The sequence below is a fragment of the Cupressus sempervirens genome, chromosome 9 (assembly GCF_028749045.1).
Source record: "Cupressus sempervirens isolate cs-2001-9-10 chromosome 9, ASM2874904v1, whole genome shotgun sequence".
Lineage (NCBI taxonomy): Eukaryota > Viridiplantae > Streptophyta > Pinopsida > Cupressales > Cupressaceae > Cupressus > Cupressus sempervirens.
In genome coordinates this window covers 513,998,644-514,015,216 of record NC_143126.1, presented here as the reverse complement: position 1 = coordinate 514,015,216, position 16,573 = coordinate 513,998,644, and the positions used below count along the sequence as shown (strand labels likewise).

Genomic DNA, 16,573 nt, shown 5'->3' with positions numbered 1-16,573 from the left:
ATTGGACTGATGTAATATGATCTTAGCAAATAGCAATGTCTAATTTAATCTTAATAAGATTACCGTCAATCTGAATATGTTATGTTCTTATTGCTTAGATCAATGCGCTGGTATCTATCTCTTATGGAAACCGATCTCTTTATTAATGAAGCTATTTGATATAGTATGAATCATTGTAATGATACTTGCTTTTGCACTTATTTTTCTTGTACACTTACAAGATCCCAATCGGCCTTCATATTTGTATGTTGTGAGGAGATATGTCTGCTGTAGAGGCATGCCTCTATGGAACATATTCCACGTAGAGACATGTTCATTTGCAAATCATATTCAGTCCGTTTTAATGATGCCATTTCATACTATAATATAAAGTGATCATTTAGTAATGAGATCAATTAAATTTGCCATGTTCTATATATATATAATGAATCATTGTAATGGTACTTGCTTTTGCACTTATGTTTCATGTACACTTACAAGATCCCAATCGGCCTTCATATTTGTATGTTGTTAGGAGATATGTCTCCCGTAGAGGCATGCCTCTATGTGGAATATGTCTCTACGTGAGACATATTCTCATTAAATCATATTCGGCCTAATTTAATGATGCCATTTCATACTATAATATACAATGATCATTTGGTAATGATTTCGATTAAGTTTGCCATGTTATATGTAATTAATATTGATCTTAATCATGATTAATATTATTAACCACGATCATATATATATATGTATGTATGTATGTATGTATGTATGTATGATCATTAATTTATAATCATGCTTAATTTATGATTAACATAATTAAAGCAAATAATCAGATTAGTATCTTGTGAGGGATAGATATCAAATGCTTAAGGCTGATAGGACAATTGAGCATTTGATTTCATCAGTTAGAATAATCTGACTGAAGCTACAATACATTAACAATACTTTTCCACCTTAGGGGGTGATAAGTTATCACTTTACATATATATGTCATAAGATTAAGGCATATGCTATAATCTGATGTCTTCCTATGTCTCACCTTGGGGTATTTAACTACGGGGTCTCCTATGTACGTTCATTCAATTCAATTCATTCTTTTGGATCAGTGTTAAAATAGCATTATTCTTCATTTTTGATCTCTCTTGTGCTTCCATGGAGTGCATTGAGCTCGGGTGGTTGTAATCATAGTGAATTGTCGTAGTGTTTATACTCTTCCTACAAAGGATGACTTAGAATTTATTCGCCATATGCATTTTATCAAGAAAGTCACCCCAAAACTAAAGAGCAGACTAAAATGCTGAGAAAGGCAGGAATGATCTTAATGCAAGTTTATTTCTCTATTTTTAGCTAAAGTGAGTCAATTTGACACCCATTAGTTTCCTTCTCATAATTTTAGGTAATCGCAAAGAATCTACGTAATGATATGAGAAGGTTAAGGTTTATCAGGTGGTAGACCCCATGTACCATCTAGTGGTCTTTGGAGTCATAAGATCCATAAATTTACAGTTAGACTCAATTTAAGGGTATATTGGAAATACATAGCTCATTCAGTTTAATGAAGCATTTTTCTCAGGATCTTTATAGAGGAGAGAGTTGAAATTTTAGAAATGACTAGAAGTTGTTTGCTTCTGCTGTAGAAGACTGCCTGCTCATAAATACCATGAATTTTTTTATTGTTCTTTCCTCGATTCAGTTTAAGGAAGCATTTTTCTCAGGATTTTGTTAGAAGGGAGTTAAAATTTTAGAAATGACTAGAAGTTGTTTGCTTCTGCTGTAGAAGACTGCCTGCTTATAAATACACATGATTTTTTTATTTTTCTTTCCTCGATTGTCTTTGTGTTATGAATCTTTGTATTGCTACAACAAAGACAATAATTGCACTTCCGTAAACCCCCCTTAGAACTAAAATTCATCATTCTTTTGCTTTCCTCGCAGGTTGTTGCAATGGCTATATCTGTAGCGATATTCATAGCTGCTGTTTTGGCATTAGGTGCTTTAATATCCGTTAAGCCTTTAGACGATTTGGACTACCTTGGCTGGCATACAGACCAGAACTACAGCTCTCCATACACATCATCCTTTTACTTAGGTTGCGCAATTGCATCAACTTTTGCTTTAGTGGTTACTGGTGTTCTGCCAGCAGTTTCATGGTTTGCAACCTACCGCTTTTCTCTGTCATCAGCTATTTGTGTTGGAATTTTCACAAGTAAGTCACAAAAATGTCTATTTGGTGAATTGATCTTAGTGCAGCATATTAGGAGTGTTATTTTTTAAAACATACTTTATGTTGGTGTACATGTTTTAGAAATTGCTTGGTCTGTGTAGTTGTTCTTGTTATCTTCTGTGGAGTATCTTATCTGGGAGCTGTACATTCTCGGGATGGGCATGTTCCAGCGAAGGAGGATTTTCTCGCTGCCCTGTTACCATTGGTGTGCATTCCTGCTATACTTTTGCTGTCCTGTGGTATTTATAAATGGTAGGTCATTGCGCCTAGTCTTTTATCGTCAAATGTGCTATTTCTCTTTATATAGTAAACTTCATATGCAAGCCAGTCAAGCTTTGCAGGAAGGATGATAGGTGGCAACTTTCATGTGGGGTCTACATGTTTGTTGGTATGGGCATGTTTCTTTTACTAGTTGCAATAACAGCAGTAATAGCTGCTGTTAATCCATGGACGGTGAGTGATTTTGGTTTACAATTCTAAATTAAAATGTTATTATCTTCTTGAATTTGAAAGTATGACACTGTTCTGTTTTATGTTATAATTTTCTGTTGCTTGTTGATGGTTCAGGTTGGAGTTACATTTTTACTACTTCTACTACTCCTAGTTCTTGGCATTGGTGTTATTCATCATTGGGCTTCAAACAACTTCTACCTGACACGTACAAAGATATTTGCAGTATGCATGGCACTGTTGATACTTGCTTTAGCAGCTTTTCTTGTTGGATATCTAGCAGGTTACATGAGATCTTTTACCAAGCACTTGCTCTACTGTTCACTTCCAGAGAAAGTTTGCAACTCTTGCTTGGAAATTCCTACCTTAGCAATGTGCTAATATAGCCAGTATACCTACTATATTAACAAATAGATTGATTTTTCTTTTGATATGGGTCTTTCTTTCCTTGTATAAAACTGTAGATATAGTACATAGGGCAGTAGGGATCTGAAGGATATGCATATATAGCTAATGTAGCCATAGTATAAATATATGCAGATCATTAAATCTAAGTGCTTGTTCCCCTTTCTCATCTATGTCAACATTTATGGACACAAATAGGGCAAACATGGACATACATATACACAAAATGTGCACTGTGTAAATACACACGCAAATGCCCAATGCTAGTTTAAAGTATGATTATACAGACTGTCATTCCACATATTGAGCACATTTTCATAGCATCCAAACATCAGGTCACGTCAAAATTGTTTTTGGAGAAATAAACTTACTCTATATTCCAGTCCTTGCAAACACTTTCTTGTTTCATTTGAAAAGAACATAAATGAATTTGATATATCGTTGATTTTATAAATCCTTTCTGGTGGCAATATTAAAGAACTTAAGTGGATATAACATATCTTTCTTTTAAATGGATTTGATATCTTGCCAAATTTTAAAATTTATTTTATAAGACCTGCTTTCATGACTAGGCTAGTGTATAGAAATAGTTGAGCGCATGTGCTCCCTATTGGCCGCCCATCTTTTTAATACTGGGATGATTTTAAGAAATGATGGAGCAATGGAAAATATTCTGAAGGATATCTTTTTAAAATGAATATGCATGTAGAATTTGCTATAATGTTTCACAAGAGTGAATTTATGATTTACGTCAATGATTATCTTATTTTTGTGGAAACTTGTCTCCCAAGTTGTGTTATATTTTATTGAAATGTAATATGGTATTTTGGTATTATGATCTCTAACTATTGTTAAACTTGAGCATGTTTCTGTATACAGATGAGCCATTTTTTGGTGCATCTGTTGGCTACTTTTCAGTCCTCTTTCTTCTTGCTGGCCATGCTTTGACTGTAAGTTTGTGTTGACAGTTTGGCTAACTTTATTATGCATCACATTATCTAATGGGTTCTCAAGCCAATATATATCTTATGGATTTTTGTGAACATGCCATACATAGCTCATTTGTTGTGCTTTTGTTTTTGCCCTAACAAAATAGGATCCCAAATTGGCTTATATTGGATTTCAAATATTTCTTTAATTTTTCTGATTAGTGATCTGATTTCAGGTTCTTCTCTCACCTCCTGTGGTTGTGTATTCACCCAGTGTGTTGCCTGCATATATTTATGATGCACATGCAGATTCTGCTAAGAATGTCAGGTTGGTCTAATGGATACCCTATACGTTGCCTAAAGGTCTTAACGTGTTACACAGGTTGCATTTCTAATTTTTTAGACAATTCAATTCAGATAGTTGGTTTACCTCTGAAGTTCTTCCTTTGCTTTCGCCTCCTATATATAAGCAACTAAGTTTGATGTCAGAAATTCAAATCTATTATACTCAGCTTTTTGTTGGTGCATTTCAGTGCTTCCTTTCTATTACTTTTTGGGATTGCATTGGCAATGATGGGCTGGGGTGTTGTTGCAAGCCTGGAAGTATACCCACCATTTGCAGGGGCTGCTGTTTCTGCCATAACAGTTGTAGTGGCATATGGATTTGCTGTTTCCCGTCCATGCTTAACAATGAAGGTGATCTCATTTATTAAATTTTGTGACAATGACATTTGTCGGGATAATGCTTCCTTTTTACCCCTTCATGATAGTAAATTCAAAACCTTTGCAGAGTACTTAATTGTTTGGCATTTGTTTTCATTTAGCCTCAATTGTATACATGTTTGCTGACAGATGATAGAGGATGCTGTAAATTTTCTCAGTAAAGAAACAGTTGTTCAGGCTATCACTCGATCTTCTACAAAGGTAATTTTCCATAAATGACGAGGACCTCTAATTTCTCAGAAAGGAGTTCCCCCAATTTTCTGAATCGTAGATACTTTCAGCCCTCACTGAATTTAAGTTCTTCCCATTATATATGGTTTGCAGACTTTGTGGGATTGTATCCATTTTCTCCATTTACTTGACAACAAATTTCTGTTTTTTGACTTTTTCTTCACATAAAAGGCCAAAAATTGATTAATAATGGGACCATTTTTCTACTCCATTTACTAGACACAAATTTCTGTTTTGACTTTTTCTTCACATAAAAGACCAAAAATTAATTAATTATGAAACTATTTTACTATTCACTATAAAGCCCGGCCAGTGAACCAAAGATGATAACAAGAAACTCCTAAGAAACATGGTAGTTTTTTTTAAAAACCTACACATCTATCATTAACACTACATCATGATAGAAAATTACAATAACCTCAATATGTCCTTTAGTTTCCCCTATGTTGCTACTTAGCAATGCATAAACCAACTAATAATTAAAATGTAAATGAGAATACCAAATTAATAATGCTAAACTCATAATCCATGTGCGACTAATCTAACACATAATGATGATAATTAATTACATAATCAGTCTATTTAATTCCAAATAGTACTTTTCTATAATAACTCATGACACGAGCACAACATAATTTCAAACTTATAATAAGAGTTTATGTTTACAATGATAGAATTCACTTTACATCATATAATACATTTACAATGATTATCATAACTCAAGTAGCTGGTATCAAGATACATTAAGGATGTTAGAATGATGTAGAAACTATCCAAAGCTATGAACTAACTAGGAGCCTCAATTGAAACACATTTGCCACCCAACTACGTGGTACCCTAAGGCTCTTTCTCACGTTCTAGGAGATAACATAAGGCTCCACATCGAGCAACAATACACATCACAGAAGAAAATGATACCAAACAAAACATGTCAAATGCTCAAAGAATATATACAATATTTCACAAGAGTACTCACAGAATTTCACAAGACATCATCCTATTTCAGAGGCGAACTACAAGGCTAATTGAAGAAATCCTTAGGGTGCATCCTGGAGAGTGTCATCGCATAGCCTTTATCTTGGGTTATCTTGGACTGGTCACTTTGAACCCAAGCTATCAAGTGAAAGTTATGCAGAACCAAATAATCCTTCTTTGAAAACAAGTAAGCTTGATTATGCCAATCTCAATAGGCATCTTCTCCCCCTCCTATTCTTAGCCTGTACTAACACTTAAGGCATGAGCGAGGCAAACAATGATCTTATTTAATGTGTATTTCCCTTCAAATCAATTATTAGGTTATCACTTGATTATAGCACTTGGCATTGGTTTATCCTAGTTTGGCCACTTTTGGCTCCCAACCCCCATTGCAAACCACCCTCCCAATGATTATGCTCTAAATTTTAACCCAAAAGAGCAAAACAAAATTGGACAACTATAAATAGATTTTTCAAGTTCATTTATTAAAAAGTGTAAAATAGAGTTTGGAGGATAGTATCTCAAAACACCAACAAAATCTACAGATTTCATCGTAGCTGAGGGGACATCAAAGTCAAATAATATAAACCTCATGCTAAGAAACACATAAGAACCCTCTAGGTTCTATATCATAAACATCAATCAAATACCATGTGAATCATACGTAATTCCCCTTTGGCTCCATTCCATCAAATCACAAGGTATAATTGTCATCAAATAATTAGCAACGCAACATAGAATAACAATGTGAGCTAATTACATGGTATTGTTTCAAAGCATCATAAATGAACAAAACTTCACTCGAGACATCAAGTCAATATAAGAAAATAAACAATAACATGACCCTCATAGCCTCTGGTTACATGAGGAGAAAACCCAAACACCAAATCCTTCCATATTGACCATGACATAACAAGGAGACAACAAAATCACAATTTATTAGTAGGCTAGAACTACCCTTTAGATATCAAAAGTAAGTAATCTAATATAATAATTCAATTAATCTATAGACCTAGGGCAAGGCCATTATGTATAGAAAATTAGAATGACAAATAAGGTGACATAAGGCCTAATATCATTGAGGTAACAACTACTAGCGCTATCTTATTACAAGGAAATTTTAATCATGTAAATCATAATTATCTAGAAACAGAGTGTGTACCCAATAGATCCTTAACTATCAACCACCAAATAATAAGAACCGTTTCTATGCAAATGATCAATACAAGGCTAGCCTACAACTAACATAACTAAAATCTTTAAAAGATTACATTTACAATTTATATTCAAAAGTATCCAAAAATATTTCCTATTAGTCAAACAAAGACTCAATTATATTAATCTAGCTAAATTTTTCATACAAGAGTACTATCTAACTAATTTGATTCTATAACTTTATCAACTTAATTTAAATTCTTGTTAATTACTTAGACTTTCCTACATTATCTAACTCAGTAATTCCAATTAATAAAGGCGAATTAAAACAAATTACATGAATACTTTACTTTAAATTCCTAAATCTGAAATAATGTTCAGTAATTTTATCAACATTAATTTATACAAACAAAACCTCATATTAGACCTACTCTCGAACACAACTCTTAACTAGATAAAAGCTAAATCTTAACTTTCTTAAAATTCTCAAGATTCCATATTTTATTCCTTTAAACAACTAAGTTTTAACATAATAAAAAAGGAAGAAAAACAATACTTTGAAATGATTAAAAGCTTAAGGAGCGAATTTCTAGGGATAAAAGCATAGATAACGATGGGGCTATGTTATCATGTAGAAGTATTTGATACCAATGCAAAAGCAATACTAAACATGGTCAAAATGGTTTCTCCTTTATAAAATAATCATCATTCATATTTTATATGCCATACTTTATATAAACATTCTTAATTGAGCCTGCTCAAGGAAAGGAAGGATTAAAAGTTGGAGAAAGTACACAAGAGTGACACCCCGAGAGGGAGAAATATAAATATCACTAAAAGACAAGATGTGTTTCTCTCTTCAGATTGATGAAATCATAAATTGCAGAAAAGTTATTCATCCATGTTTGATCAACATTTAATGTAGAGGAAATCAATTTCATACCTCAAGACTGCAAGAGAAGGTTGGAGAAAAGGATGGATAATAATCATTGTGTAAATGCTCAATCCCAAAGTCAATTCAACTGCAATCCAAAAATGTTCCTGTCCACAAGATCTGAAACCTTCATGTTTTGTTTCAAGCATGGATGCCATTGATATTATGTCCACTAAATTGTAAATTCTGACTCTAGTAAATTCTAAGTTATTTCTCATTTAACATCTGGCCTTTAGCACTATTCAATTGCTTTATGATCTACACTTTTCAATTTGAAGATTGAGATTGTCTGTAATTGGTTGGTATTCCAGTTTTCTGATAAATACAATCTAATTTATTTAATGGGAAAACAGGTCAGAAATGCTTTGTCAGGTACATATTCAGCACCACAAAGGTCTGCAAGTTCTGCTCCCCTTTTAGTTGGAGATCCAGCTGCTAGGAGAGACAGGGCTGGCAATTTTGTGCTTCCAAGGGAAGATATTTTGAAGCTTCGTGAATGCTTAAGGAATGAGGAAGCTGCTTCAGGTGTATTATTTTGTGGGCCAAAACTGACCTTAACCTACGAAAATGAAGCATCTTCTGAAGTGGGCTACAGGAGAATATTGTGTGCACATGCTCGCATTTTGGCCTTGGAAGAAGCCATCGACACAGAGTGGGTATACATGTGGGATAAGTTTGGGGGCTATTTGCTACTGTTGCTTGGTTTAGCAGCAAAAGCTGAAAGAGTACAGGTAAATTTTTATATTGCAAGAATACATAAATTTTTCTACTTCAAACATGGGTACTTCGCAGTTCGCACAAGTGGCATAATCTTCTCTCTTAAAATTTTGATAGGACGAAGTCCGTTTGCGGCTATTCCTGGATAGTATTGGATTTTCAGATCTGAGTGCCAAGAAAATTCAAAATTGGTTGCCTGAAGATCGCATTCATTTTGAAATGATTCAAGAAAGGTGATTGTCTATAAAATATATCACCTGGCTATATTCCCAAATGTTCATTAGCTTTATCAGTGCTGTAATATTTTTTGGATGTCTTTTAATACCGCAATCTGAATTTTCCTTCAGTTACATTCGTGAAAAAGAGATGGAAGAAGAATTGTTGATGCAAAGGAGAGAAGAGGAAGGGAAAGGAAAGGAAAGACGGAAAGCTTTATTGGAAAGAGAAGAACGAAAATGGAAAGAGATTGAAGCCTCTTTTGTATCGCCTATTCCAAATGTAGGAGGGAAAGAGGCAGCAGCAATGGCGGCAGCTATACGGGCAGTTGGGGGGGATGCACTTTTCAATGATGTAGGAGTGCATGAAAAGGTTTCTAGTATTGCGCGCCGTATTCTCACAGCACAGATGGCTCATCGAGCTGAACAGGTGTGTTTGATATTGCAAAATCCACATGATAGATTGGGCCACTTCGGTTTCTTTTTGTACTGAGAATGCACATGATCCTGGCAGTGTATGTCTGTATGAAGTTGTCTATTCAGTCTGATTGTTAATCATGATTTTTTTAGTCTGAGCAATGTTGCGAACATTTACTATTGTTTTTTGGAAGTGACTGCAACACGTGATATAGATATAATATTATAAGCCTATCTGTCAGCTTAACATTTTTTCACAAGCTTAAATTATGGCTACTATTGATATAGTGAAGAAAAATGGAGATTACATATCTACCATAGGTTGGGTACCATGTTATTCATAGTATAGATGATTTTGGGAATGATTTTCATGTGACATTTTTAATTATGTCTTCGAGTCTTGTACACATTCACTCGTGTCCTTGCCTTTCACTCTTGTAATATATAGTGTAACAATTCGTTTCCTTCATCTAGGTGTTGTAAATATATACTAAAAGTGATGTCCTGTGAAACTAGATATTGTGCAAAATGATTCAACTTATAACAAAATAAAAATCAGAGTTTTTCATAACAAGACAAATCCAAATCAGATTTACCCTCATGCAGGTGGTATGTTTTTAATATGACCTTTAATATTTGTTATAAATTATCATAGTAAAATCAATCTATCAAGTTTGCATATCATTTTCTTTCTGAAACAAAACAAGCCATTTTTTTTAATCTATGTTGGTTCATGGCTATTAGAAATCCAAAATGATTGAGATGTGCAATGTTTGGGACGTTTTGCTCCATTACTGTCAATTTATCAAAGTTAATGAAATCAATTCCTTAAAAGCCTATCATAAATATGCTATATTTGCTCAAGTTTTCTGGATGGGGAGACTGGGAAATGGGTCTTCAATACAGATTTTTTTTGCCATTGTAGGTGATGGCAGAGGGAATGGTTTCATAAAAATGTAGGCAAATTTTGAATATTCAAATGAAAACATAGATAAAGCATGCTTATATGCATTATAGAGCTTTAATATATAACATGTGTTAAATAATTTAAATTGAGAGTTCAAATGAGAGGCCAAGTGAAACAAATTATCAAAACTCAAACATTAATGCTACAGGACAGTCAGGGGACGCGTTTCTGAGTTTTTGAGTTTCCAGGTCATTGCCATGTCTGGGACTGCTCAAATTATGCCGGGGATGTGTCTCCTTGTAAGGCTGTAAATATTTAGTTCGACAGTGTGAAATTGTTTATGTGATGCGTCAGTTTGAAATAGATAGCTGGTAACTGTGAATGACTATCTTTCAAAATCAATGTTCGTCAATGATATTAGATAGATAGTTTCTGCAGTTCTGTGTTCGTGTGAACCAAAGCCCAAATTGTGTTAATAAAAGATAAATGTTATAAACCCAAATTCATTAAAACAGAAGTAACAATAATTAAAATAATGAAAAGTATAAGTGACTTGGAAATTGCTATCAAGGTAATATTTTAAAGAAAGCATATTTTAGGGACATCATGTGTTCCTCACGGTGAGAGCAATATCATGCCATGCTCATTTGCACAGGGTGTTTTGAAATAAAGAAACTATAAAGTAACATAACCCCTTATGTAGGACAATATGCATGGGAGGTTGTGACTTTGGGTGAATAATTATTTTATATATGACATATGAGAGCTCCCTAAGTATGCATCGTCAGGGAAAAATTTGCTTACTGGAGAATGTGGGCAGATAAGTAAAATGTCCCGTGTTGCCTTGCTTGACATGCAGAGTGGTCTTGTGGTGTAGGGAATGTCCCTGGGGACATTTCCTTCTGAAGGGTGTGGCTGTGGATGGTTAGGGACAACATGGTGTTACCACTCCATCAAATAAACAGTTATTCTTTTTAGAATTGCATTTGAACTTTATAAATTTTCTTTCTGTATATGTTTAGGAAGTAGGTGAAATGCAAAGTTGCGTGGATACGGATACGGATACAAATACAGATATGGTATTGGGTACACATATGGCCATTTTTTAAGGCCACCAGTATGGATATGGCTCAACACAACATTAATAAATAAAACATACACATATCTAGCATGAAGTTATTAATTGTAATCTTTACAATGCTCTCTTCATTAGAAAAAAACAATTAACTTAATATGTGTCATTCGCAGTTGTAGGGTGTGGTCTCATTGCCTTAATGCATCCTTTAAGTAGAAGAAAAGGTATCTCTGCTTTGTGTATGCGAAGAAGGTTATGAGAGAGCTAGTCTCATAGAATAAGGAGTAGAATCTCCTCAGGATGTCATAATAGATAGGGCTATGATAAATAAAGTGAATCCCAGTCTCAGTCACCCCCAAGTTACAAAGCTCATATATCCTATCCTCCCTTGCAAGATGGTGATCTGTTTGGATGCGTAGCTGATAAGAGCCCATTCTAAAAGAACCGAGGGAGAAAGGGCAGGCATGAGACCAACAATGAGACATGTATAACAATATTTGACTTTTTCAACCACAACCCTTATTGTTAATCTCCATGCAAGCTTTTATACAATGATACTTTTGTAATCTTTACAATACTCTCTTCATTAGAAAAATTAATTAACTTAATATGTGTCATTCCTAGTTGCACGGAGACCTATTTTTAACCTCTGGAGACATGTTTCATAGACCGAGACATGTGTCCAATTCCAGAGACTTTGCTTGAGAGATCTCCAATTGTAGGAAACCTTCAACTCTGCCCCCTGAAAATTCTTGCTGTCTCCCTTAGAAACGTTGACGACTCCCACAAAAATAAAGCAATAATCCATAAAGTTAAAAGTTAAATGGATTGGGAAGCTCGAAACGAAGCACACCATAGAAAGGAAAACAAGAGCCAACAAAGGGCAGGAGTCAATATAAGCTAACATGCAATGTCCCTTGTTAGGGTTGGACATGAACATTACACAATTTAGTGATTCTAATGTTATAGGCTTCTTAAACCCTACATTAATGCGTAGGAAGTAATTATCCTTGCATCATACCCTGTAATGTCCCTTAATCAAGATGTCTTGAAATTAAGAGTAAATAACTTAAATTCTTTACTATTATCATCCTAATACCATTATCATCTCACATAATTGATGATATCAAGTTAAATGATCAGTATCCACGTCTTATTGTTTGTGAATTTGGTGACTAGATGAATCCTTAGTTGATCTTACAATTAAGTTGAATTTAATATGATGGCCAGTATGATCTCTGTTGTGACTGGGTCTGCTAATTTACTATAAAGGCTTATATCGTCTTATTGTTGCTCCTTACAATTATACTTCTATGCCTGAGATAATTCTAAATGGTTGTCTCTAAGACTATGACATTACATAGAATGAAATGGGACACCCTTCATGAATATCTATTCTTGCAATGGTGATGACTTCTCAGAAGCAAAACTGATTGCTTATCTTGTTATGTGTCTCTGGGAAGTTATGATGACCCAAATGTGCTTCAATTAGTCTTTATATTACAGCCAATCTGAAGTTCTCTGTTGTTGTTTCTGATATCAATCTAAATACCCGGTGAGTTATGATGTTCCTTCATTATATTTCAGTAGTATTTCCTTTACTGATATGTGAATAAGAATAAATTGTTTGATTCTGCTCAATCCATGTATACATTGAAGTATTAATTGATCTGATATGTCATCTTTATAACTATGATATATCTTACTGTTTAATATATATAATTCCCTACTCCAACGATCTGCCTCTATTACAGATTGATTCAAATGTATTCCTCTAAAGATCAATGTGTTTTCTGAAGTGCTCCCTTGAAGCTATTCTCTCAAACCTTGGAACGAGAATGATTTTCATGTATTATCAAGACTCCAGATTCTTCACTGATTCACTGGTTGTATCTGCTCATTCATGCGGAGTGTTATTATTTATTCATTCATGACTAAACTTCCCATGCTCCCTTGTATCAGGAAATGCTCATAGCATTTGCTCAGTGAAGCCATTTTAAGGGAACTGAGTTGTAGTATTTGTGATCATTATAGATAGCGTTGTGATCCTATTTGCTAGCCATATTCTCGCTCATACCATTGACTAACAAAATGCCAGGCTAGAGAAATTATCTATTAACTGTCTATGTTGAAGTGCTGATTTGATGATTCTGTTCTCCTATTCGGTGATTAGCTGAACACAGTTCATTGTCTCATGGCACTCAAATGATTTTTAAATTATTATCCTCTTATGGTGTTCCCTGTATCTTGAATCCGTGTATGTTTGCTGAGTTGGATATTTTTATAACAATTGTGGTCTTATCTTCTTGCTCCCTTTATGATGATTGCTATTAACAACAATCAGCTTTTTCATTATCGCTGGTAATTACAAAAAAGAGCTTGATACATATATTATAATTGTAGGCACTGACTGTAGTTCTTAATTGATGTATAATCCCCATTTGATGACCGTATCCCATCTCCTCTTTTCTTTTCTTCATTGATGCCTTAAGTTGTTTACTCATTAAATATGTCAAATCTGAATATCCTTCACACCACATTGGTAAAAACTTGGTTAGTCTTTAACTGAGAATGAATCCTTGGAAGTTTGGATCTTTCCCCTAACGCTGATGAAGAGATTCCTAAGCTCTTTTTTTTCTCCCCTCCATATCCACTTAGTTGATATTTTCTAACATTATATATCGGGTGACCTGGTCAATAGGTTACAACTAGTGTCTTCATCGTGACAGTTGATATTTTCTAACATTATATATCAGGTGACGTGGTCAATAGGTTACAACTAGTGTCTTCATCGTGACTTTCCAACTATGTCACTATTTGATTGATTGATTTAATTGCATAATAAGATGTATTTTGTTCTATTACTTGGTATATATATATATATTTTTTTTAAAATTAATTATTATTTCTAATAATTCTTTGATTCACAATGAATATTTTAAGTACATATTTGACATGAATATGTTTTTTTTAATGTTGATAAGATAACTAATAATTTCAGTAAGCTTTTAATATTTTTAGATTAGCCCTAAGTGTTCAAATCATGGTTACCAGGAGACCTGTCTCCCCCCTAAAAGTCGCGTCTCAGAGACTTTTCGCGTCTCCGGAGACCTCACAAAAGGTTGGAGACTTCATGACGAAGTCTCCTGAAGTCTCCCCGAAGTCTCTTGGTAAAATATAAATGTAAAATATAATATTAAATAATTTTATATATTTTAGCCCTCATTTTAATGTTTTTAATACAAAAATTGAGACCACCGACAATTTAAATGATCAAATCATTTAAAATATTTTATTTAATAAATTAATAACTTTAAAAACATTAGAAAGACTTTTAAAATTTTTTTTTTATTCAACAATTTAAATGATTGAATCATTTAAAATATTTTTGGAGAGCATGATAGCTAAAGACTTTGAGATGGATGATCACAACCTTGTAGGGTAGATGATAGTACCATCGACATACTAATACTAGATATATTTCTGTTTTTTGTTTATTGTACAAAGTGTTCATTTTTGTTTGCATATCGGCAATTCGGCATCAAACTATACTTTTTTGAATTTAAAATTTGAATATGTAATGATAATCTCAGCGATTATCAATCTGATATGATGGTGATCATATGCAATATTCGAAAAACAAATATGTCTATCAGATACAATATTGTGATCATGTGAGTTTTGAAATCTTTGACCCTATGAGTCTATTTTAATTTTTAATGTGACATTACTATTATTATTTACTTTAGTCTTACAGTATTACTATTTTCAAATTTTGTATTTAATTTTAGTGTTAGACTCTTTGAACTATTAAAAAAATAAAATAAAATGAAAATTGCCGTCTCCAAGTACCCCCGTCTCCTATTTGAAAAATTGCTGTACCGGTACCAGTACCAGTACCGAAGACCTCAAAGTCTCCCCGTCTCTCGGTGACCTTGGTTCAAATTATATCATGTTTCAATTTGATTAATAATATGAATTCTTTTCATATATATTAATTACCAATATCATTTCAATTGTCTTATTTTTATCTATAGATGATATTTAAAGATTATATTATAATTATATTATTATTTATGTTATTACATTTTTTTTTCATATTTCTAGTTAATCAATTGATATAATATAATTTGATATGAATTTGATATCATATTGAAATAGTATTTTTAATGATAATTTATATTATAATATTTATTGTTGTTTAAGATTACTTATTACAATGGGGACATTACATGCCCAACGTTATTATCATTTGATTTGTGGATCGAGGAATATATATGTTATCCAAGTTGCCTAGATACTAGCTAAGTACTCCCTTATAGTTTACAAGTCCAAGTCCGTCTCACGAACATTTACGAATTTCTTACCCCTACCCTCTATTGGGTAAACCCCTTAGCCTTGATTTATACAAGCCCCTCCTTGGTAACATTATATGCTTTTTACTAGAGATCAAAAAATAATATTGAAGGTAATCCTACTTAATAATTATTCACAGTCATAATCTTAGGAAGTCAAGTCTATTCTTAATAATAATATGGAAAGTTCCTCCAATCCCAATATTAATTCATATATAAGCATATATTATAGTTAATTCAATAATTATTTGCAATAATATTGCACAATGCTCCTTAATGTAATATCCACTTAATTATAAACATGTGTAAGTTCCCTTACACACCTAGTAGGTTGACATCATCTTATATATGTAAGGTGTATTGGTCCCTACCTCCCACTGTGGTGGTATCCAAGTGGGTTATCTCGCAGGGAAAGTGGAAATGTTTACAAATTGTTCACCACCATTGATGCAATGTATGATTATATTCTTTATTATAAAATTGTTTTCATTATAAACTTTAGTGGGTCAAAACACTAATGGTGTCGCCCTTTTTGATGTTATTTTGTTATCTCCTTTTACAATGCATGACCAAACTGTATTTTGTACCATGCATTAATTTGTCAAATCATTAAGGTGCACCATTTTAAATATGTTTTCTCGGTAGTAAAGATTGCAGTTGTCAGGTGGTATATCTTATACACTCTCTTTGGGCCCTTATCTTTATTATAATTGGTTTTTCGTTTGTTCTATTCTATGTTCTTGTTATTTTCCCGGCCCACTTAAATAGGATGGGTCTACCATCTTGCGTTCGTAGTAAGGGTCGCCCCTTTTTATTACGTCAACCCCTTCAAACTTAGGTATTATTTATTAATCATAATCTTCTCGTAATATT

General features: G+C 33.4%; 1 protein-coding gene across 2 annotated transcripts in view; it reads left to right on the top strand.

Annotated features, from left to right (window-relative positions):
* LOC149539614 (calpain-type cysteine protease DEK1-like) overlaps positions 1-16,573 on the top strand; it is a 217,610-nt gene that overhangs the window by 124,346 nt on the left and 76,691 nt on the right. For both annotated transcript variants that reach the window (XR_016356273.1, XM_089800843.1), the window contains exons 11-21: positions 1,924-2,194; positions 2,314-2,464; positions 2,554-2,665; positions 2,780-2,945; positions 3,947-4,017; positions 4,233-4,324; positions 4,530-4,692; positions 4,849-4,920; positions 8,368-8,745; positions 8,849-8,964; positions 9,079-9,376. Coding sequence is in view for 1 of the 2 variants with exons in the window: in XM_089800843.1 (XP_089656969.1) it covers positions 1,924-2,194; positions 2,314-2,464; positions 2,554-2,665; positions 2,780-2,945; positions 3,947-4,017; positions 4,233-4,324; positions 4,530-4,692; positions 4,849-4,920; positions 8,368-8,745; positions 8,849-8,964; positions 9,079-9,376 (1,890 nt within the window). In the remaining variant the exon portion in view is untranslated. The remainder of the gene's footprint in view (positions 1-1,923; positions 2,195-2,313; positions 2,465-2,553; positions 2,666-2,779; positions 2,946-3,946; positions 4,018-4,232; positions 4,325-4,529; positions 4,693-4,848; positions 4,921-8,367; positions 8,746-8,848; positions 8,965-9,078; positions 9,377-16,573) is intronic.